The sequence below is a fragment of the Podarcis melisellensis genome (assembly GCF_964234715.1).
Source record: "Podarcis melisellensis genome assembly, chromosome: 9".
Lineage (NCBI taxonomy): Eukaryota > Metazoa > Chordata > Lepidosauria > Squamata > Lacertidae > Podarcis > Podarcis melisellensis.
The window spans coordinates 50,176,120-50,202,653 of NC_138541.1; the positions used below are offsets into that span (position 1 = coordinate 50,176,120).

The window sequence follows — 26,534 nt, forward strand, 5'->3', positions numbered from 1 at the left end:
GTAACGCATTCCGTTACTGCCGGGTCTCCACGGAGCGCAACCTGGAAATATTTAAGCTGAAGCATATTTATCCCGAGGTATGACTGTACCATTTGCTGGAAAATACAGGAGGGGAGAGTGCTATTGAGCTCAGGTTCTGCTTGCGGGATTCCCATAGCCAACTTGTTGGCCATAGTGAGAACAGAATGCTAGCCTAGATGTTCTTAGGAGTTGCTCTAGCCCCTTGATTGTTTTTGACTGCCCTTTTCTGGCTCAATCTTGTGAAGTGAGATCAGAACTGCAGACAGTATACTAAGTTTGTCACACCAAAAGTCTATAAATAGGCACTATAATATTGACAGTTCTATTTTCTCTATTTTCAAACAATTTCCAAAAAAGGAATTTGCCGCAACACACGGCACCAACATTTTCACCAACCTATGCACCACTGCTAGTTCACATTCCATCAGTGTATATGTGAAGTTTTTTTTACCTCAGTATCACTTCATACTAAACTGCATTTGCCATTTTAATACCCATTCCCCAGTTTGGAGAGATCCTTTCTGGGGTCCTCACAATTGCTTTTTGCCTTTTAATCCCCTGAATAATTTGAAGTCTTTAGCAAACTTGGCTGCCTCACTACTTACCCTACCTCTAGATAATTTGTGAACAAGTTAAAAAGTACTTGTCCCAAGACTTTGGCTATGTTTATATTTGCATACTAACATACTAACTGAGCTGGTATGAATATCTGAATCTTAAGAGTTAATAATAGACCCTTTTCCTATGCAATCTTTGGGATCCAAGAGAACCAGATTGAGATTTTCAAAAATGGTAGTATTTCCTCAAATTAGGAATTCTAGACTGCCCAACGCAAAGGATGCCGCTCTTTTGAAGGGAATTTGCTACAATTTAGGGATAGGGAAAATCAAACCTGGACCAAAGACTTAGAACACCAAAAATCCCCTTGTTCCAAATAACCTTTAGACCAGGACTTCCTTACACTCAGTAAAAGTCAGTTGCACTTAAGTCCATTTGAAATTAATGGGGCTTAAGTTTGCTGTTTAAAAACTTGTTTCATTGATTTCAATGAGTGACTCTCACTGGAATTGAGTTGTTGTGTTCCTCATAATAATAATAATAATTTATTATTTCTACCCCGCCCATTTGACTGCATTGCCCCAACCACTTTGGGTGGTTTCCAGCATATATAAAAACATAATAAAACAAAAACAAAGCCTTAAAAAGCTTCCCTATACAGGGCTGCCTTCAGATGGTTATATAGTTACTCATCTCCTTGACATCTGATGGGAGGGCATTCCAAAGGTGGGTGGGTGCCACTACTGAGAAGCCCCCCCCCCATTACTTCTCACATAGCCTAGTCTTCATGCTGAGCAATTTTTGCAGACAAAGTACATTTTGATATTACAGGCACACAACATTGCAACATTCATAGCCAATATACTTTTATGCCCCTCACTTCAATGGCTCTTTTGTATTCAGTGTCATGATTCAGTGAAAAGTGGAAATGCAGGTTTACAGACTATCAAATTTTAATTCATGTAAAATTCTAGCAGCTTCTTTAAGTGTGGCAACCACTGCTGACTTCTAGCTGTCTCCTTAGAGACAGTCACATACAAGACATGCACAGAACTCTGTGCACACCGGGTTTTCACAAAAGACCTGCTCTGCACTGGTATGCCTGCTGCCTCTGCACATGACATTTATGGCTAAATCCCAGTGAGCAAAGGGGCTGCCATGCCACAATCTAAGGTTGTTAGAACAAATCCTTTAAAAGTGGCAAAGCATAAGCTAGGGCAGTAATGATTTTAGATTAATTAAACCAGAGTAAAGCGACCATGTGGCACCATGAATTTGCTAACTAGAGCTTTTGTTCTAAGGTACACTTTCCTAAGTAAGGTAAAGGGACCCCTGACCATTAGGTCCAGTCATGACCGACTGGGGTTGCAGCACTAATCTCGCTTTATTGGCCGAGGGAGCTGGCGTACAGCTTCCAGGTCATGTGGCCAGCATGACTGAGCTGCTTCTGGCAAACCAGAGCAGTGCATGGAAATGCGGTTTACCTTCCCACCGTAGTGGTACCTATTTATCTACTTGCACTTTGACGTGCTTTCGAACTGCTAGGTTGGCAGGAGCGGGGACCCCGTTGCGGGGATTCGAACTGCCGACCTTCTAATTGGCAAGCCCTACACTCTGTGGTTTAACCCACAGTGCCACCCGCGTCCCCAAGTGCATGTACCTAAACACAATGACCAACAAAGATGGCCAACATAGACAGCTGTGACATCCTAGAACCGCCTTTCTCAACCTTGTGTTCCTGAACTCCAACTCCCATCATCCCTGACCACTGGCCATGCTGGCTGGGGGGCTGTTTGGCAGCACCTAGAGGCCCACAGGTTCCCCAAACCCTGCCCTAGAATAATAACCATCCCTTGGCAAAAACAAAAAAACGTCGGGTTCTAACCTATTCGGCCTGACTTCAAGCAAAAACGGGTAAGGCTAGCGCGCGAAAGGGGGTATATCTGCTAGCCCTTGCACCAGATAAGCCGAGCTTCCGGGAACAAAATGCACCTAGTCTCGCCTTTCTCCTCCCACGCCTCGAGCCGCAGAAGTATCCAGTGCCGCGTTCTATTGCCTCGAATCCGGCTCCCCATTGGCCAAGCGGAGCAGACACGTCACGGCTTGACCCGGCCGCTGAGGCGGAGGAGAAAAGGAAGTGGCCGAGCCAGGCTTGTGTAACCAACAACCTACTTCGCGGGGGGGGGGGGAGAGAAGGGTCACGCTTGTATTTGGGAGCCCCCGCGGGCAGAGTGGCACCTCCAGGTGTGTCTCCCCCCCCCCCGCACAAGCGCCAGTTGCTAGTTAAGGGCGGGAAGTAGCCATTTCCTCCCTTTCTCTCCGGCTCCAGCCCAAGGCCGCCTCCCTGCCTGGTTCTTCCTCTTACATACAGCCTCTCGGGGAGGGGCACTGAGAGCGGAGATGGCAGCCGCAAGGCCTCTGCGGGGAAAAGCAAAAAAAGAGCACACGGCGCCCTTCGGTACCAAGCACACGTTACGAAACCACCCAGCCCAATTCCCCCCTCGCCGACCTCATTTCACAGCACCGAATGGGAAAGGAAAAGCATATAGGAAGCGGCAGCTGCAGGGCCCCGGGAACCGCCCGGGTCTCCTCTCTCGGCAAAGCGATTTCTACCGGAACGGGCCTTGCCCCGCCATGGCTGGGTCCAAAGTCCCCGAGGTGGGAAGAGAAATCCTTCCCCCGCCCGCCCCCCGGTCTTATGCACAGCTCCCCTTCGTGCATTGCAGGGTTGGGGGCCCTCGCTCGCTCACCTAGCTTCCACGCCCGCGAAGAGGCTGGTCAGCTGCCAGAAATAATATCCGCATGGCCAACGTATCCCGGGATCGAAAACAACAAGTGTCCACCAGCTCAGCAGCTCCATTAGCTTCTCTCGTCAACCTCCGCGGGAGTGAAAATAAAAGTTGCTTCCTCCGCGTCCCCCAAGCAAGGTGCTCCTGGGCTCGGTTCAAATTCTGTGCTCCTAAATCCAGATTATTTTCTCCCTTCCGCCCCGTCGCAATCGCTCCTCGCCTTTGTTTCTGCCGCTGCTATTTCTCGCCATCCGGCAACCCCCTAAGCAAACCGCCTGTTTCAGAGCCCCACAACCAGCGAGAGAAACGCGTCCTTCCAGCCGATCCCTTCCCAGCCTCTGCAAATCCAAAAGTGAAATTAAAAGCCCTGCATTCTCTTACCAGTAGCTGCACCTAAAATCATATGACCCGCAACGGCGCTGGCCTTTTATTTTTGTTTTCAATCAAGATCAATAGCAACATTTCTGGAAGCAAACGTCTCAAGCGTGTGGGGGGCGGGGAGAGAAACGCCTAATCTGCAAAGGATTAATATTTGGGTTTTGGTTTTTGTTTAGGAAAAAATGCCTTACCAATAAGTTTGTTTCGCGTTATTTATGGCAGTTCCCTTCAAGGTTATCGCGGTTGCCAAGAGACGCAAAATGGAAAGGAAAACAGGCGGCTGCATAAATCGCGGGAGCAAAACTAAAAGTTATTCCCTCCTCCTCTGCTTTTGGCGGAGATCAGCCCAGATCGAAAGCAAAACAAGGGGAGGAAGCCGCGAGGAGCTGAGTCTTGGAAATCCCCCCCTCCCTTCCTCCTCCTCCTGCTCCTCTTCCAGGCCTGTTTGTGCAGAGAGCGAGAGAAGGGGAGGTGGGGGCTGGAAGGAGAGAAAGGGGTGCGGAAGTTTGCCGCAGCCGTTCATTGGCAGGCTCCGCTGCTTTCATCAGTTCTCAGAAAAGTCGATTTCATTTTCACTTCCCTCCAGCAACAGCGACATCAGCCCACGGCGAGCGGGTGGAAAGTGGCTGGTGGGGGAGGGGGAGGCGGAAATAGAGGTTTCGGTTCCTCTGTAAGGGAAACCAGGGCTTATAAGCAGCCACTGCTTTCCCCCCTCTCCTCCTCGTCTTCGCCTCCTTTTTCTGTGGTCGGATGCTGTATCCTGGGGACGGAATGGCGCCCGAGCATCTTCCAGAGCCTTGTGCGAAGAGACCCAGGGGGACGGAGAGATGCTGGATCCCACCTTGGGCGTTGCACGCCGTGTGTGTACGTGTGTGTGTGCGCGCGCGCTGTGGAACCGGCGGCCTCTGGCAGAACCGGGAGATTCGGCTTGTTTTGTTGCTAAAAAAAGAGAGCCAAGTTTCTAGTCATTGTGAAACAAACAATAACAGCCTAAGAGGCAGTGGCTGCTTATCTAAGCGAGGATTTGAGAAGTCAGGGCATACAAGTGCCGTGCCACATGTATAATTTTCTTTTCTTCTGAATTTTTATTTATAATGAGGTTAGGGAAATAACCAGTGGGATTGTTTTTTTAAGCAGCCAACCACTGTGAAACTCCTCCCTTTTCGAAAAGTCACTTCCTGTATAGCATGTGCTGTTGTTGAAAAAACCACAGGTCCAAATCCTTCTCTTGGGTGTAGAATTAGCTGCATAGTCCTTTGGTTCCAAGCCCATGCCTTGTGTTTCTTTTGGTGGTGGCATCCTGCCTATGGAATGCAATACCCAGGGAGGCTTGCCTAGTATCTACTCTCTCGTCATTTTGATTCCCGGCAAAGATCCATCTATTTTCCATGGCTTTTTAACATTTATTGAGTCTTTAATCCTCTTTCATTGATTATTGAGGGCTTTATTGTTTTTCTTATTTCATTGCTGTCATATTCCTTTTCATGGTTACTTATTAATACATAAATTCATAAATAACAATAATAACCTGCCCTGAAAATATTTACTGAAAGCCTGGGGAAGAAAGTGAAACAAACATGTCTCAAGATGGCTTAAAAGAATTAGAGAAATTATCTAGCCAACTTAATTATTAAATTAGTCTTCCTTGCCTACAAAACCTAAAACGTGTCTTTCAAAAGACTGGCGTCAGTCATAGAATAAAGCAGATACATCTCCCAAGTCAGCAGAACTTCCTGGCTGATGGTTTTTTGTTTGTTTTGTAGCCCACTCCTTTTCTGAGATGATTCAATGACATGGTGTATGATTTCTGGCAAAGATGAACTGGAATTCAGACATTAATGACTCATTGTGCTTATTGCCTCTGTCTTCGCTTCTTCTTTTTCAGATGCCACTTGTAACTTCCACCTTTTAATCTTTGTTCAAATCGCATACCAAAAGCAAAACTTTGTCTCACACACCAGAGAAAATAAAATTATTAGCAACCAGCACTGCAGCCTTTAAAGGTGGGGGATATTGCTGGACAAATACCAAAGTTAATTCCAGTCCACCTGTTACCAGAATTCCCTTTTACATATACACATTCGATTTATCGAGTTAGCCGATAAATTAATGGAGGTGTTTGGAGTCATAGCTCAGTGGTGGAGCATCTCTAGGTATAGCTGGAAAATATCCTGTCTGAAACCCAGGAGAGGTGCTGCTGGTCAGTATTGCTAAATAGTACTGAGCTAGAAAGACCAATGGGCCTGACTCATCATAAGACATCTTCCTGTGTTCCTAAATAAAGGGAAATTAGGGAATTAACCAGCTTTGGTTCATTTAGGGTGCCAGCTGAAGACACCTTTTCTGCCAGGCCCAACAGATGCTTGGCTATGTACTGAGTGATATACTAAATAGATGGAGATGGGTATACAGTATTTCAAATAATGTTATAGTTCTTATTCTTTATTGGGTTTTACATTACTGTGTCATGCCCCCTGGTCATGTGTGATGAAGCGAGAGGGAATGCAAAATCCGTAAGTTAGAAATACACATTCAAAACAAACAACAGAACATGCAACTCACAGTTCAAAAATAATCTCTCCTGGATCTGAAGGTAAGAAGTAAAGCTGTGTGGTTCCAGCATACTGATGAACACTGCAGCCCAAACCTCCAACTTCTGCCAGTGGTTTCATGTAGCTGTTAAAGAGCATAAGGGACAGTATTGAACCCTGGGATACACCAGACAGCAATAGCCATGAAGTGAAACAATCGTCTTCCAGTATCACCTTCTAGAAAGGCTTCTCTAGAACATAAGGAACCACCACAGGACCAGGTCTTGTAAAAACAACCCAGATAAGCAGTCCAGAAGGACACCATGGCCAATGAAAGGTCCAGGAGAACTAAGAACATGGCACTTCTTCAATCAATTCTCTGGCATAAATCTTCCATTGGGGGCTTAGGCTGTTCCTCTGCCAAAATCTGGATTGGAACAGATCCAAATAATTCATCATCCAAGAACATCCAAGAACATCTGGAGCTGAGAGGTCCTACCACCTGGCCCATTCACCTTGCAGTGAAGCTTATTTTGGAAGCTTACAAAACCACCACAGTTAACATCAGTGTCCTTTATTGGTAATGTCAGCATGTCCTGGCACTTCTCTCAGGCCTCTAAAATCTTAACAGATAATTTTTTACCATCAAGTGTCTCATACTTATCATAACAATATTTTTTACCTCAGTCTAGCACCTTTCATGTGTCTTCCTCTGTCTTAGTTCACATAAATACTAACATACATAATTACAGTGGTACCTCGGGTTACATATGCTTCAGGTTACATATGCTTCATGTTACAGACTCCGCTAACCCAGAAATGTTACCTCGGGTTAAGAACTTTGCTTCAGGATGAGAACAGAAATCATGCTCCGGTGGCAAGGCGGCAGCAGGAGGCCCCATTAGCTAAAGTGGTGCTTCAGGTTAAGAACAGTTTCAGGTTAAGTACGGACCTTTGGAACAAATTAAGTACTTAACCTGAGGTACCACTGTACAGGGGAATCCCTTTATAGGTTACATATATTCTGCAAGCTTTTATTTCAAAGACTGCTTCACATCAGAAAATAATGCACTGTGGCTTTGAGGAAGCTGCCAGAAAAAGTGGTTCTTCAAAACAGGAACCTATAAATTTGCCCTCTAGGCAAATTAAAAAAAACAAAACAAAACACGCACAGCAGGAATGGGGAACTTGTGGGCCTCCAGATTGGCAGTGCAGGGATGGGAGAAATTGTTAATAAATTCCGTTCTGACACAAATATATATTTTAAAACTCTGATAATTTCAAGAATAATGGCAGTATCCTGGTGCCATCTTCAAAACCTGGAAACAAGAAAATATGCAGGCCATGCTTTTAACAACAGATCACATGTACAGATCCTGAAAACAATACAGTGTACCTCAGGTTACATACGCTTCAGGTTACAGACTCCGCTAACCCAGAAATAGTGCTTCAGGTTAAGAACTTTGCTTCAGGATGAGAACAGAAATCGGGCTCTGGCGGCGCAGCAGCAGCAGGAGGCCCCATTAGCTAAAGTGGTGCTTCAGGTTAAGAACAGTTTCAGGTTAAGTACGGACCTCTGGAACGAATTAAGTACTTAACGTGAGGTACCACTGTAGGTATTTTGATGCCTAAATGTAGTAAAGGGAGGCAGCGGTAGATTTCATTATATTTTCCCTCATAACTATGGAACCACTTTATTGGGAAAGGAATTAAGAAGTGGTACTCGCTTGTGATACAAATATGCTACATTAAGGTATTTAACTTTGGTATAAATGACAGGCCATTAGGAACTTAACAACGGAGTGCTAATTATGTTTCCTTGGGAGCAATTCAGACTGTGTTCAGTGGGACTTACCTCATGGCAGAAAAAGAGTGAGGCCTTTGAGGAGAAGCTGTGTGCCCAGGAGGTCTATGCCGATTCATAGATGTCTGTCTCCCCAGTTCCATGGGAACCTACTGTTTTAGCTTGTCTGTGTTGTAAGCCCTAAAAAGCTTGAAACACTTCTTGTCAGACTACAGTGGTACCTCGGGTTACATAAGCTTCAGGTTACAGACTCCGCTAACCCAGAAATAGTACATCGGGTTAAGAACTTTGCTTCAGGATGAGAACAGAAATAATGAGGTGGTTAATCATGAGACTGAATTAAAATACTTCATTTGGAAAAGATATGTGAAAATAAATATGTGAAGGCCTCTCTTAAAGAGTAGGAAGGACTAGATGGCAGAAATAGCTGCAGGCGGTGACTTATAAAAGTATAACAAAATAAAGAAAATGGAAATGTAAGAACAAGAAGCACTCAGGGGTCTAGAAAGAATGTACAGGGGAAACTAATAACCTGGAGCAACAGAATGCAAACATTTCAAAGTTAGATTTTAAAATCAATGCAATGAAGAGAGGAAGCCAATGTAAAGAGGTTTAAAAAAAGCAATATGAGAACGAGCCTTTTCAGTGGTGGCTCCCCATTTGTTGCTCTCCCTCGGGAGACTCACCTGGCTCCATTGTTACATATCTTCAGGCACCAGGCAAAAACATTATTTATTAGCCAGGCGTTTGGCTTTTAACTATCTGTGGCTTTTTAGAGTGAGTGGGATGCTTTTAATGTATTTCTTCCCTACTTTTAATGTATGTATTTGTGAGTTGCTTTGAGTTGTTATGGCAAAAAAGTGACTAACAAATTAAATAAGTAGAAATAAATAAAAAGGGGGAAATACTGTCATATTTATAAGCCAGATAAATGAAATAAGCTGCAGAGTAAATAGAACAGAGCAAGGCCACATCCACACCATACTATACATTCTAAATGAATTTAAATCACTTGGCTTCACCCAAAGAATCCTGGGAACTGTAGTTTATCTCTCAGAGAGCTACTATCCATCTGTCTCGAGAGACAATGGAGTGCACCTCCGTGGGTGAAGTCAAACTGCTGTGTCATCAGCACCAAAGGGAACTCCCCAGAGGTCCTGGGCTGCTCAATGCTACAAATAAATAAAAATGCAAGTATTTATGTTTTCTTTGCTGCAATTAAGTAAATTTGTATAAATCCTGAAAAGACACTGGACCAGGAAACATTTCTTAACTAACTTTTACTCTGTAGCACCGTTGTGGAAATATTAACTCTGTGTGGGAGACAAGGCTATAACTCATTATTTCTCTGAAGATGTATACCAACCCATGCAAGCGTGGGTGGGAATTATAAGCAGTTCAACCATCTATTTATTAAATGTGAATTTGCAATATTATTGAACAGTTTTAGATTATTTACCCAGATATTAAGGCTACATACACATCATGCATTTATTGCGAACTTTCGTTTACTCCTCACACAGCTACAATTTATGGCACTTTCGACATTCTAAGCTCCCACGATTCTTTGAGAGAAACATGCTTATAATGTATGGTGTGTACACAGATTGCAGCACAGTCCTTTGTATGTTTATTCAGAAATAAATCCCTCTGTAGGACTTATTTCCAAGCAAGTATATATTCTAGATGATACTTCAATCAGGATTTGTTGGGTTCTTCTGGTTTTACACCAGATACTCCTGAGCAGCTTTCAGCCTTGGCAAATTATTTCATTATCTCTAGTGACACCCTGTGGCAATGATCTCATGCCCACATAGCACATTATAATACAGTGGTACCTCCCGTTGTGGATGGGATCCTTTCTGGAGCTCTGATCGGATCCTGAGGTTTCCACAACCGGAGGGACCACTTCTGCGCATGTGTGCAGCATGGTAGAGCGCTTCTGCGCATGCGTGTGTGGCAAAACTCGCTTACGTATCCCAAAGGAGATGTAACTGGAGGTGAATGTAAGTAGAGGTACCGCTGTAGTCTGGATTGAGATGATATTGTACTGTATAGTGAAATGCCTTTAGACTATTGCTGGTGTTATTTCTATAAAACCATCAGTCTATAGGGAGTTTTACAGCATAACCCAGGAAAGAAGAGACCCCTGTCCCAGGTATACATAATATTTTTATCAAAGCCATGTAAATTCCAGTCGTTGGACTAGCAAAAGTAAATGAAAGTATTTTAGTTGGGTTTACCTTCACTTACATCTGGATTCCAGGGTTAAGTCACACATCACGTAAATAAATGCATCTGGTGGGCCCTATAGCCAACGTTGCTGCAGCCTTGCAGCATGTACCATTAATATGGGCAGTATTGTGTGAAATCAGCTTTCATACACAATTCTAGCCTGCAGTCCTCAGCACACATACTGGCAGGGAATAAACATCCAACATGGTGGGACTTCAGAATTCATAGGATTGCACTGCAAAGAGACCAGATTAAGAAGTAAAATCAAAGTTGCCATTATACTTAAAATGGATACTGTGTAAAATCTTGGTTGATTCTTCAGGACATAAGGACACTTAGAAGACTCCTTGGAGAAGTCATCTGGGGATCTGTACTGAAGGGAGGTTGTAAAAAGGTAAAGGGACCCCTGACCATTAGGTCCAGTCGTGACCGACTCTGGGGTTGCGGCACTCATCTCGCTTTATTGGCTGAGGGACCCGGCGTACAGCTTCCGGGTCATGTGGCCAGCAGGACTAAGCCGCTTCTGGCAAACCAGAGCAGCGCACAGAAACGCTGTTTACCTTCCTGCCGGAGCAGTACCTATTTATCTACTTGCACTTTGACGTGCTTTCGAACTGCTAGGTGGGCAGGAGCTGGGACCAAGCAATGGGAGCTCACCCCATCACGGGGATTCGAACCACCAACCTTCTGATCGGCAAGTCCTAGGCTCTGTGGTTTAACCCAGAACTCCTTAATTGGTGTCTGGAGGCAATTTTGGGATGGATGAGGTAGACTTTGCCTTTGATACTTGAGAACTATATTTTAGGACACACCCTGTTGTTGTGACTATTTCTTTTGAGCAGTTTTTTTATATTAGATTGCCTTCAGCATAGTGCTAAAGTGAACATTCCACCAACGTATGGGTGGCGCTGTGGGTTAAACCACAGAGCCTAGGATTTGCCGATCAGAAGGTCGGCGGTTCAAATCCCTGTGATGGGGTGAGCTCCCGTTGCTCGGTCCCTGCTCCTGACAACGTAGCAGTTTGAAAGCACGTCAAAGTGCAAGTAGATAAATAGGTACTACTCTGGCGGGAAAGTAAATGGCGTTTCTGTGCGCTGCTCTGGTTTGCCAGAAGCAGCTTAGTCCTGCTGGCCACATGACCCGGAAGCTGTATGCCGGCTCCCTCAGCCAGTAAAGCGAGATGAGCGCCGCAACCCCAGAGTTGGTTACGACTGGACCTAATGGTCAGGGCTCCCTTTACCCTTTACTAATGCAACATTCTCCCCCTCTACTCTCTCTGTACACTCCCTGTATCCATTTTTTTTTGGGGGGGGGGGTTCTCCCAACTTTCCAGGAGCAGATATGGGAATGGCACAGGATGCATGTGAGGAGAGAAGGGGGGGAGGGAATCCCGTTTCTTGCACAAGCACTAATCCTTGAGTTAGTACAAATATTTTGTTGAGTTCCACTCGTTGGTCCTGTCATGGCCACAAGTGGGGAAGAAGCAAAGTTGAGAATTTACTGCATGCTGCCTGTTTGTCTTAACCACTGTTTAAGCTATGGTTTAACATGGCGCGTGAACAATGTCTCTTTTGCCACACTAAATTATAGGCAGAGTGACATTAAAGAGGAACAATACATTTGAGGCCAACTCATTGCCTGAAATGGAGGTTGCATTGCTGTTAATAGTTCACATCTGTATTTGGCAAGTGTTCTTTAAACTTTACCTGTAGAATATTCTTTTTCTTTGTGGGTTAATATGATTATCACTTTAAACAGGACCAAGAAACTGGAACTTGTAAGACGTTCTAATTGTCTAGGTTTTTTTAAATAAAAAATAACCAAAGCTAGTTAAACAATGCACATGGTTTATTAGGTTTTCATACAGGAGTTAAGATAGTCACAGTCACACGCATAAATTAATCATATCTAATAATTTAAACCTTTGCCAAAAATCTTGTTTGCAATGATGGGTAGTTTCAGATATTGCTCTGTATTATTCTTTTTAAAAGATTCATGCCTCTAAGCAAGAGACATAGTCAACTCTTCTGAATAAATTAACTGATTTATTTAGCTGACGATAAGTTCAAATGTATAGAAACTATTGCATATTATGCCATTTGAAGCACACTGCTGTGCTTGCTTCTCAAAGTTCAGAGTTATTTAGCAGGTGGTAAGTAGGTGGATGGATCAAATCCAGGAGCCCCCATGGCTGAATAAGGACACCAAAACTTCAAGAAACATTGAAGTGTGGATCTGCGACTCTATTCCAAAGAGCCATGATATGCACATACACCAGTGAATGCTGTATTCTGTCCCACTTGCTCCCATTTCCCATTTTGCTGTTGGCAAATCTTACATGCATGCAGAACCTATTTCTGCACATTATCTCCCATCTGGATCAAGATGAAAGGTCTCAACCCGAAACATGCACAGCTATCTCAGTTACACTCACAATAATTTCTCAGAGTATTGCAAGCATCACAAGTTCACTAACACAAGCTTTTATCCATGCCTGAAGACATTCACTATCATGTTAATATTGAGCACAACATGCACAGGCACAGCAAGCCTTGGCTCATATGCTCCCTGCATGGCAGAGGAGCTCAGATGCTTTTTCTTCAACTTTTAGTTAGCTGCGGTTTGCTGTGCCATCTAGACCCAGAATTGTGTTTGACATGAACTACGAATAGTTTAATGCAAGCTAGCTTAGTAACCCATGGTTTGAAAGTTGGCATAAGTAACATTAGCTACAGGTTGCGAATTCAGTGATGCAACAAACCCATTAACTGAAAATGGAAGCAAAAGCTTCTCAACTCTTCCTCCTGACCATGTGTGAAGAGGGCAAAGGGAGTGCTTGCAAAAACAAGGCCCACTGCTTGTGCGTGTTGTGCAAAACCATGGTTTAGCATAAATTATTAACTACCATGTTGCCTGTACTTACTTATTTGTAAGCCTACTTGAAATCTACAGAAGTTCATATTGAGTGAAGGAGGGTGAATAGCATTACCTATCAAATGTGCACACCTAGAAAGTAATCCAAGATAGTGATCATGATAAGTCCCTGTGGGAAGCCCTGGGTAAAAATAAGAGAAGCAAAACATCATGGTTGAAGTATACTACAGACTGCAATACCAAGGAAGATTGGGGAAACATGTCCTGAAACAAATTACAGATGTTTCAAAGAAGCAATAACGCTTCAAATGGCCTGGTATCTGTGGGAATACAAACTCTGCTAAGCACAGATCATGCAACAATTTTCTGACATGCCTTGCTGAAAACCATCTCTTTCACAATGTGGAGGAAGCAGCGAGGGGTTGGCTATTCTTGACTAGATCTTAACCAGCAGGGAAGTGGTGAGAACTTCAGGGGGGAAAGTAACTACTGTACGTAATGATGACATTACATATGGAAAGGTGGAAGAAAGTGTAGCAAAACTTGAACCTTTCATTTCAGGAAAGATGTTTTTCATGGTATCAGAGAAATACTAGGTGGGATTCCATAGATAGATATAGTACTGGGGGGAAGAGCCCCAGACAGGCACAAGTTGGGTTGTTTTTTTTTTTTTTTAAAAAAGGAGTTACTAAGAACATAATCACTAACGATTCCAGATGAGAAAGAAAAATGGCAGCTGCCTTAAAAAAATAATAAAGACAATGTAGCTGCACAAAAAGCTGAGTAATAAGCTGAAAATAGAAGCAACCTTCAAAAAAAGGGGGAAGGAAGGGCAGGTCACCAGGGACACGTAGCCCAGACTTGTAAGAACCATGTCAAGAAAGCTAAGAATGAGCCAATGCGGACAAGACACAAAGTTGTATGAAGAAAGTAGTTAAGAATCTGCATGCTAGAAAGGGCCGAAGAAATATTTTACTTCGAGCTGAAGATGAACTTCTATTTTACATACTTGCTTCTAAGTCTTAGTATTTTAAAACATGCTGCTTTTTAAAAAAGGAATCAGAATCAGGATTGGGAAATGGGACATGCATTTTTCACATACTTCTTATCATCAAATAGAATATATAAATAAAACTAAGAACCACAAAAATGTGTTTAGGAGCAGGCTGAATTTATACTCTTCACAAACTACCACTTGCACAACACTCCTGCCTAAACTGAAATGTGAATGTAAGCATGCAAAACTGCTTTAAGGCCTGGATCCAGTAAGGATCAGCGTTCCAAGAACCATTTGCCATCTATTAGAAAAGAAGCACCTCTTTTTTTAAAAAAAAATCTTAAGGTATTCTATAGTGGTCAAAAAGCTTTGAAAAGGCTCAAAAAGCATTTCATATAGGCATTTCTAAAAGGCTGAAGAACTACCTCACAAGTTTGATTGTGCTACATGATTGTATAAGAAAGATAATAGTTTAGTCCTTACGCCATATTGAAAAACTGCACTCTTGTGTCATGACATTAATTTCTACAATTCTAATGGTATTGACTGGGGGGGGGATACCATTTCTATCAACAGTTTGCTTTCAGGTAAATAACCCCAGGATTGGGCTGCAACAGTTACCAAAGTTAACTAAAAGTAACCTTTTACTGCTCTTCAGTCTGCGGTAACTGATACTTTATTTTGACAGTAATAGTTGATCTCTTCCTTCAATCTATTTTAGCAATGAGGTTAGAGCATAACTGCAAATCTACATATATTTTCATTTTCCAAACTAGAATTTCTGAACTAGCAAGTGATCCCACTATTCTAGTGATTGTAGTAATCCACTCCATAGGTCATAACATTTCAATACAACCTATGTATTAGAGACTGGACATCGGGTCAAGAGTTAAAAATGATATAAAAGGCTAGTGCTCTTCCGCTAGCTTTCACATCACAGTGTAGGAAGCTAGTGAGGAAAATAAAAATCTTTTGTGAGCATAGACACAATACAAGGGATCTGCTTCTTTCCGTGGAAGTCTGGTCTGTTTGAATAAGAACTGAATTCTGCAACCTTGCGATTTACACGTGTCAGAATTTGCATAAGTTCAAGTTTTGTAGCATGCTGTTTCAGCATCCCGCACAGTGATTGTATAAACCAGGAGCCATCTGATGAGTTCCTCCAAGAGTAGTAGCCTATAAGAAAAAGAATGAATTGAATAAAATATAATGTTCTTCAAAATGAGACTACGAAAGCTAATCATGTTTGAGAATCAGAATTGGGAGGGACCCCAGGATCATCTAGTCCATGCAATGCAGGAATCTTACTTTTATTAAACTGATTAAGGTCACAATCACCCCACCACAACTAGATAACTTTGCCCCAGAACAAGGGTGTTCATTCAGTTTAGTAAAGGGCTTCACATTAATCTCATTCAACTTTTATTTGTCCTGCTGTTAAGCCTACTGCCCCTTAGTCCCAAATATTCCCCAAGAGAAGTGTTGAGATTAAAAAACCATCTTCATACATGGCCATGTTGATTTGGAGATATTTTCCACTTAGGCTATCTAGCTAGTGCATGCGGGTTGATGGGCCAGTAACATTTTTGTACATGAAATGGTTTTACAAAGGAGGGAGAAGTATTCAGGCACCTTTGTTGGACTAGGACATGGGTTGACAAACTAAGGCCCGTGGGCCGGATCAGGCCCCATTGCCTACTGGATCCGGCCCGCGGAGGGTCCGGGAATCGCCGCGTGGATCGCCAGCGCGCGTGTTCTTTCCCTCTCCCTCACACGGTGCCGCCGCCTCCTCCCGCCCTCCTACTGGCTTCTCCCCACCCTGCCTAGAGGAGGAAATGGCCGGGCTTTATTGATGCCAGCAGCAGAAGTGCTCAAGCGGCCCACCATTTTAAGCAGCCCCTCTCCGGACTCTTTTTGTGCGCCACTCATTGTCCCTCCACCGCCGCCAGCCCCTGCCGCTCGCAAGACACAGGTAAGCAGCCACAGGGCGCTCGTCCGGTGCTGTGGAGAAGGGAGGGGAGAGTCGTGGGGGGGATGTCTTATAGTCCAGCACCCCACAAGGTCTGAGGGACAGTGGACCAGCCGCCTGGTGAAAAAGCTTGCTGACGCCAGGACTAGGAGATGCATTAAATAAAAAGTTATAAAGCCATCAAGCCATCAATTTATTTTGACCACAAGGCTGCATCTTTTATTCATTTATCTTACCAGGAGCAGTTGAATAGGCATATAGGAAGTCGGCTTCTACAGGTATTTTCTGACATGTGCTTTCATCCGTGCCACTGTCTGTTTCAATACCAGAATCAAGATCTGTTCCTCTACAAGCCTATGCAAAGGAAGACAGAAGAGTAAATGCTAGCCAGAAATATTACCATTATTGGCTCACTGAAAATGGCAACAGTCGGATACAAATGAACACAAACAAGGAATAAGAGGACTCGTTTATGCACACCTTGAAAGGGGAGGCATGCTAATCTTGATGAGGTATGAGTTTCAAGTTGAACTTTGCAGTTTTGTGACATGGAAAAGCCGTTCTGAGTCAGAGAAGAAGTTCACAGCACTTTTAGAGCACTCTGCTAAAACTGTGGTAACAGGTGAGAAAACCACCAACCTAAACTGAAACAGTAAGAAATGCTTTTCTGAATTGGTTATGGTTTAGAGGCATTGGTCAAATGCTTAGTTTTGGCCATTTTAGTTTCTCAGTGAAAGCCCTGACTAATGCTTCCGAAGGATGTCCAAGTAGACAAGCTTTTACTAATTAGTATAAAGCAGGCTTCCTCAACCTCGGCCGTCCAGATGTTTTTGACCTACAACTCCCATGATCCCTAGCTAGCAGGACCAGTGGTCAGGGATGATGGGAATTGTAGTCTCAAAACATCTGGAGGGCTGAGGTTGAGGAAGCCTGGCATAAAGTAATGTGTTCTCATTATTAATGCATTATTCTGTAGGAGACCTAAAATTAAATGACAAATACAAAATCATCATACTTATCTCATTTCCTAATGAAAATAAACAGGGATCATGGCATTTGGGGCAGTTCTCTTGTTTTCCATCTGTTTACCATAGTCAAAAAAAGCAGGGAACTTTAAGAATAATTCTTAGCAGCTGCCCCACAACTATGATCCTAGTGTCTAAGCTTGTGCATTTTCTAAAATCACTGTTAAGATTTTCCTTTTGGGTTTCAATGGCCAGTTTTAAGGAAGAGAATTTTTAGGTGTGTTTTTTTTATATTGCTGCTATCCTCGCTAAGCAGTAGGAATGGTATGGAAACTGAAATATTAACACTGCTAGAAAGCAAAAAATTAACACTACCAGACACACTGGATATATTTTATATTCCCAGAAATGTAACCATAGATCTTATGCTTATAGTATAATGCAGACATAACATTTCCTTTTATCTTTGAGAAACTTTTTTTTTGTTTTTTAAAATGAAAGTCTTAACAGTATTGTCATCTGTTCAATTTTGCACAATTACCTGAATAAAGAAGAGCTTTGGCTTTCCTGCCAAGGACTTGCATCTGTCTCCTCTGAAGAGACTTGTTAACATTTTTAGCTCCAGAGGACCATCTGTACCGTAGATGAGTCCATCCTCTCCATGGCTTAACAAGACACAAACAAAACTGCTTCTCTTGTTGTGATCATCCTTGGCAGCTTCAAAAAAACCCAGGTGGAAGGAAAACATTGTTTAAGTATTCAAAAATTCCAAATACTCATTTGACATTTTTTCAACAAGAAACTTTTAGGCAATAGCAAAACTTCAAGCACAATAATGCTTCCCTCAAACGAACAAATAGACAAAGTGAGACAAGCACTGTCGATCATATAGTTTCTTTGGGATAAGCAGCATAGTAACAGGATAATTTAACGTTCCTATGAATTTGTGGCAACTGTAAGGCTACCTTAGGCTTGAATGCAGTTACATTCTCCCCAACGTTGCCCTGCTCTTGCCATACTAATATCTGAAGGATAAATCCTGCTGATATGCCATAGAATCCTTTTTATAGGTAGGAGGCAGTGACAGCAGTTATTAGCAGGCTTATTATATAAATGAGTATTGAAAATAATCTTATTAAAGCAAATAGTAGTGTGGGAGAGCATTATAAGTGAAAATATTTAAAGAAAGTTGGGCCTGACAAATGAAAGGGTAACAAAATCAGGACTGAAAGTGGCTTCTATTCTAGAATGAGCTTAGTGTCTAGACTGAAATATTTTCCTGAGTGAAGAATATATATCTTGACATTCCTAATCAGGAAGGAATGTTTTTAGTTGCCAGTTCAGACTCTGAAGTTATCCAAGTTAGAAATACCAATTACACTGCTTAAGGCTTAAGCAAAATTAAAATATAATTTTAAAATCTTAACCTAAGGAGAGTTCATGAAAGCAGACACGGAGGAGGATTGTATTCAGTACCTGGGGCACAACTTCCAAACCTTGTTGCTGGGCCTGCAAAAACATTGCTCCATGATGGACCTGGTCCACATATGCATTCCCTCAAGGTGGTCAATTCTGATCTCCAGCTGTTGAGGGGACTGTATCTAGACTTGCCCATTTCCAACAGATGACTTAAGACTGTCAGAGCAGACTTTTTGATGGTAATCTATGCTTTCAGATCCTCCTCCTCAGTGGTGCGCATGCAGCCTGCTGCTACACAAAGGGACCCTTAACCCTTCTGCCACACCAGGTGTTCTAATTATTATTTAATATCAAAGTTCCTCATTGCTAAGAAGAGCGGACGACACAAAAACCCAAGAGTTTATATTTTATATTTCGGCACAACAGGCAATACATCATCCACCAAATCACTACTTACCATTATGCAAAACTTCAATAATCTCCTTACATGTAAGATCATTGTAAGGCTTGACTGTGTACCCCAAGGTCCTGAATGTGTCTACAACATGTGCAGCATCTGCATCTGTACCAGATCGATATGCCATCCCTTTAGATAAAAAAGAAAATAAGTTGCATTGACTTAATTTTTGAAAACAGTGTATGCCGCAGGCAAATTCTGCTCAGTTATATGAAAATAAAATATGGGAAAGCACAGCTGGAGCCTGAAGACTTGTTCCTATATGAAATATATCAGGATTTATGGAAGACAATCCACCCTGTAAACACAGAAAGAATGGAAACAATGGGTGCACTGGTTTTATTGCAGATGAACAATTGAACTTGGCATCACCCGCTGATCCATGGACCAAGCTTGTATATAAGTAAAACATGTATAGAAAAAACCTTGTGCAGTCGTACCTCGGAAGCTGAACAGAATCCCTTCCGGAAGTCCGTTTGACTTTCAAAACATTCAGAAACCAAAGCACGGCTTCTGATTGGCTCCAGGAAGCTCCTGCAGCCAATCAGAAGCCATGGAAGCCCCATCAGACATTCGGGTTCCAAAGAACGTTTGCAAACTGGAACATTTACTTCCGGGTTTGCGGCGTTCGGGAGCCAAAACGTTAGACCCGCAGGGCGTTCGGGATCTAAGGTACGATTGTATCGAGCTTGGGAGGAAAAGGAACAATATTGTCAGGCTTCATTTAGGTGTAATGATGTCACCTAACTGTGTGCTTAAAGCACAGCGTTGCTATTTAAATGGGGTGTTGGAAATCTGTGGCCCTCCACATGTTTTGAGACTAGAACTCCCATCGTCTCTGACAAATGGTCATGCTGCCTGGGGCTGATGGAAGTTGGGAGGCCAACATCTGGGAGGCCACAAGTTCCTCTCTCCTGATATTAAGACCAACAGCTCTCTCCTATGCAGATTCAGACATGTTTGAACTTACGGACTTCCTTAAGCATACAACAGCCAACTTTGAAAATGACTAAGCAGTAGATATATTTCACTTTTGACAGTTTAAAGCAGGTTACAGGGAGGGAAGCCTTACCGGCAGGGGGAGAAAGTTTTTTTTTTAAAAAAAATTACCAGTAGCTGGATGGAAGTTTTTATTGTTGACTAAAAGACACATTCCCATTTCAGGGTGATCCATTCTGTAACTCTCATCTGCCGGTATCACAGAGTCCACAGATTTGCTAATAGGTATGCTCTTCCTAAGGAAAAAAATAAAACACAATGTAAGACTAAACTCTCTCTCTCTCTCAAATTTTCAATTTTCTGATCCTGAATTTACAAAGCAGACTGAGGCTACAATCCTACACACATTTGCCTACAAATAAGTCCAAATGAATTCAAAAGGAATTCTGAGTTTGCATGTATACAATTATACTGCAAATTTGATATCTTTTGGATTTTGCACAAATTCAGAACAGCATGAATGTTAATGCTGAATGAGAAATTGCTAGCAAAACAACAACAACCTAGTTATAAACAGTTCCCTCAAATATCCACTATTAAATAAATACAATGGAACAAATAAAATATTTCATGTTTTTATTACAGTGGTACCTCGGGTTACATACGCTTCAGGTTACATACGCTTCAGGTTACACACTACGCTAACCCAGAAATAGTGCTTCAGGTTAAGAACAGAGATCGTGTTCTGGCGGCGCGGCGGCAGCAGTAGGCCCCATTAGCTAAAGTGGTCTTCAGGTTAAGAACAGTTTCAGGTTAAGAACAGACCTCCGGAACGAATTAAGTACTTAACCCGAGGTACCACTGTACTATTAGATAGACTAGATAATTGAGAACAGATCTGATCCTTTGAGCACATGAAATAGATTAATGAGATGTAAACTCTCCCCTGCACTGCTGAGCTGCATTCAAGATGTTTGGGATGAAATAAATATGACAGAACCATAGTAAGAAGAATGAGAGAAATGTGCAAAGATTTTTCACACAAGAAGCTCAAAAGAGGTTTTATGACTGCAAGACCTCCATTGAGCATTTTGTATTCACCTTCTATACATCAATACTGCTGTTATCGTTATTATTAGTTAATGTGTTAACTGCCCTTCAACAACATATCCCTGGGCAGGTTACAGCAATTTAAGATTCAGAATTAAAACAGATTATAGTCACAGGAATAGGGTCTAACATCATAGCTATGCAATATAAACCACGTAAGAGGGGATCAAATTGGCTCTTGTCGTTTTTGTATTAAATCTGAGAGGAACAACAGTAGTCCTTGAAAAGTACAAGTGAATTTTAAAAATAAGCTTTTTAAAAGTGGGATGGTGAAGAAACCAGTATACACCAAGTGAGGATCCTATGAACAAATCTCAAAATGACTAAAGTTACAAGAGTTTTTAGCCTTAATTCTGTGAATTTATTCGCATAGTCTCTCTTACAGACCTCATTATGCATGGATTTTACAATAAAATATGAAGCACAACAATACAAAAGGGCAGGCAAGGTCTCTGAAAACAACACATAGCTGATTATAGTTGTACCTTGGTTGTCAAAGGCCTTGGTACTCGGACGTTTTGGCTCCCGAACGCCACAAACCCAGAAGTGAGTGTTCTGGTTTGTGAACGTTTTTCTGAAGCCGAATGTCCAACACAGCTTCTGATTTGGCTGCAAGAAGGTCCTGCAGCCAATCAGAAGCCATGCCTTGGTTTTCGAACAGTTTCAGGAGCCGAATGGACTCTGTGAACAGATTAAGTTTGTCAACCAAAGTACAACTGTACATGAGCACATCTCCTGTGTATGCTTTTTCTTTGGAGCAATCTTCTAGTTACAAGAGCAACTAATAGTCCTAACACCAAAAACATACTGGGATATATTCAGCTAATAAGCTGTGATTCCTGAATTGCAAAGGTTTGAAGTAGATTACCCTTGGGGTCCCTTCCGATTCTACAATTCTATGATGCTATGACATGGCTGTGCAAGCAGAAGCCAACACAACAGGACTTCCCCTTCTCCTTCTGCAAATATGCTCTGAGATAGGGGACAACCTCCAGAACAGCATGTGTGGGAGATGAGGGGAGAATGTGATGTAGGAGAAGAGGAACTGGAATGGTCTCATTAGTGCTACACTGAATAAAATCCACTGATTATTTGCGATTACAGTGGTACCTCGGGTTAAGTACTTAATTTGTTCTGGAGGTCTGTACTTTACCTGAAACTGTTCTTAACCTGAAGCACCACTTTACCTAATGGGGCCTCCTGTTGCTGCCACGCCACCGGAACACGATTTCTGTTCTCATCCTGAAGCAAAGTTCTTAAGCTGAAGCACTATTTCTAGGTTAGCAGAGTCTGTAACCTGAAGTGTATGTAACCCGAAGTACCACTGTAATTGAGAGCTCATCTGCATTTCCCTCAATGATTACTCCATCAATGCATTATGAATTAAAAATCGGAGTCCTAGTTGTTTAATACACTTGTTTTCTTGATTACTTGCCTTTCTCAACTTATTCAAGTGGCATTCCTAAGATTGGTACCCTTTCTTGTATTTTCCTCTCATTTTTACATAAGATTAAGTCCAGGGAGTTGCTTCATTTTCACTGCTGTTTGCTTGCCTTGTCTTTCCATGTAGGATAATGGCTAATGGCAAGGAGGAGTCACAACTCACCATCAGTTGGTGCCAGGCCCATGGGAGGAATGGGTATATTATGGGGTGGACACTCCATATATTTTGAGGGAGATCTAAACTAAAGCCGAAGCCTACAGTGGCTAGAAGAGAAGAAAAAGACCGCCACAAAGAACCAACCAACACCAATAGCCAAAATCCCCACTTACCCTTCAGAACCAGGGATTTTTTTTGCATCTGTCACAGTTTGTGAGGATTTCATAATATGGTTTATGTCTGCCATAGTTGTTTCTGTAAACAAAGGATAAAGTGTTATCATCAGAATTTTTTAATGCCAATCAATGCAAGGAGAAAGCAAAGCTTCTGGAAAATGAAATTGTGGCCTCCAATGTATCAAGAGAACAGATAAAGAAAAATTAAAAATGAGCTGCCCCCAACTTCCCTCAGACAAGGAGAATACAACCCTGAGGCATAATTATTCTGAAGGAGCATAAATTTAGCTGAAAGCTAGGCATTTTTAATAAACCCACTAAGGGGAAATGCAAACGGGTAGTTTATAGCAATTTACAACACTTGGCTACCTGTTCAGGTTTAAAGTCAAATACAGGGTAAAAAAAAATACTGCTTCAAAAATAACTTTATACAGTGGTACCTCGGGTTACATACGCTTCAGGTTACACACGCTTCAAGTTACACACTCCGCTAACCCAGAAATAGTGCTTCAGGTTAAGAACTTTGCTTCAGGATAAGAACAGAAATTGGGCTCCGGTGGCACGGCAGCGGCAGGAGGCCCCATTAGCTAAAGTGGTGCTTCAGGTTAAGAACAGTTTCAGGTTAAGTACGGACCTCCGGAACAAATTAAGTACTTAACCCAAGGTACCACCGTACCTGAAAATCAACAGTCTGTTAAAATTAAGCAACTTGGCCACAAAAAGACCCATCCATCAGCAGACATCTGTTTTGATTTTGTGCAGTCAGACATATGCTCTGTCACTGACGGTTTGTTTCTTTTCCACAACACCAATGCTAACGTACTGAAGCATCGAAGCTCTTGGGAGGACAACACAGTTACTAGCTAGCTTCACTGGAGTACTAAAGCATTACCTCATCTTGGTTAGCTAATGCACTGATGTCATATTCTGTCAAGCAGAATATACATCTCTCTGGGGAGGATGATCTCATTCTACAAAGGATGAAAGAAAGGCTTCTAGGAAAGTTAACAGATATTCTGCTTTGAAGTTCCTCCTCCCTTAGGTAAGAAACATTTTAAAGGGCACATGAAGTTATGAGGCTTCTAGGAAAAGTCAGTAACAATACAGCTGACATGTTTGGTCTTTTTACCCATTACATGTGGGATCATTATAGAATCATGAAATTTTACAGTTGGAAGGGATCATGAGGATCATCTAGTCCAGCTGCCTGCAATGCAGGAATCTTTAATCCAATGTGGGGCTCAAACCCAGCCTATAGGTGTGTGCATACACACCTTTCTGACTTTAATGTGGCTGGAATGAAGCCAACCGTGCAAAGATAAGAGTCACTTTCATTGCTCCATCTATTTTTTGCCTCTGGTCCTGCTCACCACTGACATGGTAGGCTCACAAGACATTCCTGTAATCAGAAGTTGTTGCAATGGGATCTGCTCAAAATGTGTTGCTGTGAAAGCCTATGATAAAAGTGGCTACTATGCATCACATAAAAGCCCTTTCACTAGTTGTTGGCTATGGTGCCTTTTCTACCATTTGCTACTTGATGCAATAATCGCAAAAAGAAACTGCCATCTAGATGCAACCTAAATTGATCTGCACGTTTTCACATGTCAATTGCTCCTAACGAGCTTTATTTCTACATATATCTGTTTATGTTGACTTAGCCACAAACATTATAAATATGGAAAATGTTTTCTGGAGCTCTTGACACTAGTGACAAATTTCATAGACTTGACTGAGAACATAGATAAGCAAAACTAGCTAGCCTGTTATTGTGAAAACTGTACTTCTCCTCTTTAACCTTGTTTATCAATCCATACACTCTTATTTTCACTTTTAATAGGAAGATACAATGAATTGCACAAGGCTGAAAAGATCTAGACGCCTATCTGCAACTGTCAGTATAGCGCCATAGTGTGTCATTCCTCCTTGGAAAACTGACAAGGTTAATTCCGAATAAAGTTTAATTTCTAGTACAGAGCGGTTAGTACTGATGACATTAAGACAAATATGTTTTGCTTTGTTGGAAAATAATCTTTTGACTCTCATGGACTTTGTTTTCCTCCTTTTTTGAGAAAAAAGGTGCTGCTGCTTTATGATTGTGAGAGTTCACATTAATATTCAACTACTTTAGTCTTAAGCTTTCCAATTTCTCCATCCACAGGCCAACTGACTAATTCTTAAGTTACCACTGAAATTTTACATAAAGCCAAAATCATATTGATTTTGGTAGTTCTTCCTTGGGTAATAATTATCACCAGATTTTGTTCAAAATGAAATTCAAAAATTCCTCCTCAGGCAAAACACCGATTTCAAGGGAAATCTAAAGCATTCCTGCAAGACTGGCAACGTTTTCCAGATACTGTTGTAGTAATTTTTTGTTAAGACTGACAGCATAATTTCATATATTAATCTAAGCCATTTGAGTGAGGATTAGTTCATGGGTAATGCTGCCACGAAGTCTTTGGTGGAAGGGTGATAAATTACTATGTTCCCATCTTGGTCTCCAAGCAAAACCTATGACAGGAAAAACTCAGGTTTTAAAACTGGCAAGATTGCTAACTACAGAAACAGACAAGATGGCATTATTAAGCAACCCTTTCGATATGCCAAGTACTCCCATTGGGCTATTGATCAATTCAAGTGCAGCATACACAATTATCACAAATTTTAATTGCGATTCAAATTAAACCAAAGTAGTTTAGCTACCATCCCGCTTTGGTACTCACAAACAAGATTACAGTATAGTCCTTCCTTTCTGCAGAAACTAGCATACTAATGGGTGTTTGGGGAGTGGTGTTTGTTTTTTTAAGCACTACTTCACTAATTCTTTCATATCCAGTCACAGAAGGATGCCACATGTCTGATGAGCTGAAAGAATATTAGAACAAAAACAACAGACAGTGAAGGGGAGATTTCTCAACTTTACCACCAAGCCACATGTGTGGGGGGGTGGGTTCAGAGAAAACTTGCTGCATGCTGCTGAAGTAAGATCTCTCGGTCCGCTTCCGCTCTGTAAAAAAAAGGAGAGAGCGGGTCCCCTCTTGTTTGCAGCTCAGCGAACAGTGGGCTGGATTCAGACCTGCCAGCTCCTCGCCTGGTTCCTAAATAAAAGGCTCGAAGGCATCCGTGATCCGCGCCTCAGATGCGCTGGGACGGAAAGAAGTAGGAACAATAAGCAACTATGGCGCCGAGCAGCTGCAACAGCAGCCGGGGCTGCCGGAGGAAGGGGAAAAGCCGAGCAGGAGAGAGGCTGGGGGGGGGGGCGTGGGAAGGCGGGCGGGGACCGGGCTTCCCACGAAGGTGGGGCTCGGCTGGGGAAGCAACAGTTTCCCGCAGAGAAACTTTTCTTTGCTTTACCTTTGCCGTCTGCTTTCCCCGCGCGCTTCCTGCTATCAAAACAAGGAGCGCCACGCCGGGCGGGGAGGGCGCCTGCAGGCAGGCTGGCTAGCTTCCCTGAGGGGGGAGAAAAAGCAGCCTGGGCGAGCCGCGGGCTACTGACCTCGGACGCCTCCTCCTTCGGTGCTGCTGCGGTTGCCCGTTTCCCTCTTTGGACCCAAGTGCCTGGCGGAGCGCGCTCCCTCTTTCCGCCGCACTTTGCTCCTTCGCTCCGTCTCCCACCCCTCAGCCCCGCCCCAAGAGGAGGAGGAGGAGGAGGAGGAAGAAAGGAAGAAGGAAAGGAAGCTGCCCTAGCAACGGCGACGGCCCCAGCAAC

The 26,534-nt window shown here is 42.6% G+C and overlaps 2 protein-coding genes and 1 long non-coding RNA gene across 9 annotated transcripts in view; 1 reads left to right on the plus strand and 2 right to left on the minus strand.

Moving 5' to 3' along the window:
* Nucleotides 1-4,170, minus strand: part of IRF2 (interferon regulatory factor 2) — a 39,492-nt gene extending 35,322 nt beyond the window's left edge. For 2 of the 5 annotated variants that reach the window (XM_081926370.1, XM_081926368.1), the window contains exons 1-2: nt 3,938-4,170; nt 3,330-3,706 (exon numbers count right to left, since the gene is read on the minus strand). The gene's annotated coding sequence lies outside the window, so the exon portion shown is untranslated. Of the gene's footprint in view, nt 1-3,329; nt 3,707-3,749; nt 3,870-3,937 lie in introns of those variants that run through there. The other 3 variants (XM_081926367.1, XM_081926369.1, XM_081926371.1) reach the window with 3 other exon arrangements.
* Nucleotides 2,191-3,501, plus strand: LOC309378362. The gene is made up of 2 exons (XR_014172035.1): nt 2,191-2,493; nt 3,306-3,501. It is a non-coding gene; the product is annotated as an uncharacterized lncRNA (long non-coding RNA).
* Nucleotides 4,171-12,142: 7,972 nt separating the features above from the next.
* CASP3 (caspase 3) lies at nt 12,143-26,426 on the minus strand. 3 transcript variants are annotated; one of them, XM_081926383.1, is made up of 7 exons: nt 26,322-26,426; nt 22,820-22,901; nt 20,108-20,232; nt 18,998-19,126; nt 17,663-17,838; nt 16,393-16,510; nt 12,143-15,363 (listed from the first exon to the last, which is right to left on the minus strand). In XM_081926383.1, the coding sequence occupies exons 2-7, from the start codon at nt 22,891-22,893 to the stop codon at nt 15,137-15,139; spliced, it is 849 nt and encodes a 282-aa protein (XP_081782509.1). In that variant the 5' UTR covers nt 22,894-22,901; nt 26,322-26,426; the 3' UTR covers nt 12,143-15,136. The 3 variants fall into 3 exon arrangements, with proteins under 3 accessions (XP_081782509.1, XP_081782508.1, XP_081782507.1); XM_081926382.1 differs by lacking the exon at nt 26,322-26,426 and adding an exon at nt 26,180-26,315; XM_081926381.1 differs by lacking the exon at nt 26,322-26,426 and having other exon boundaries at nt 22,820-22,944.
* Nucleotides 26,427-26,534: the final 108 nt, after the last annotated feature.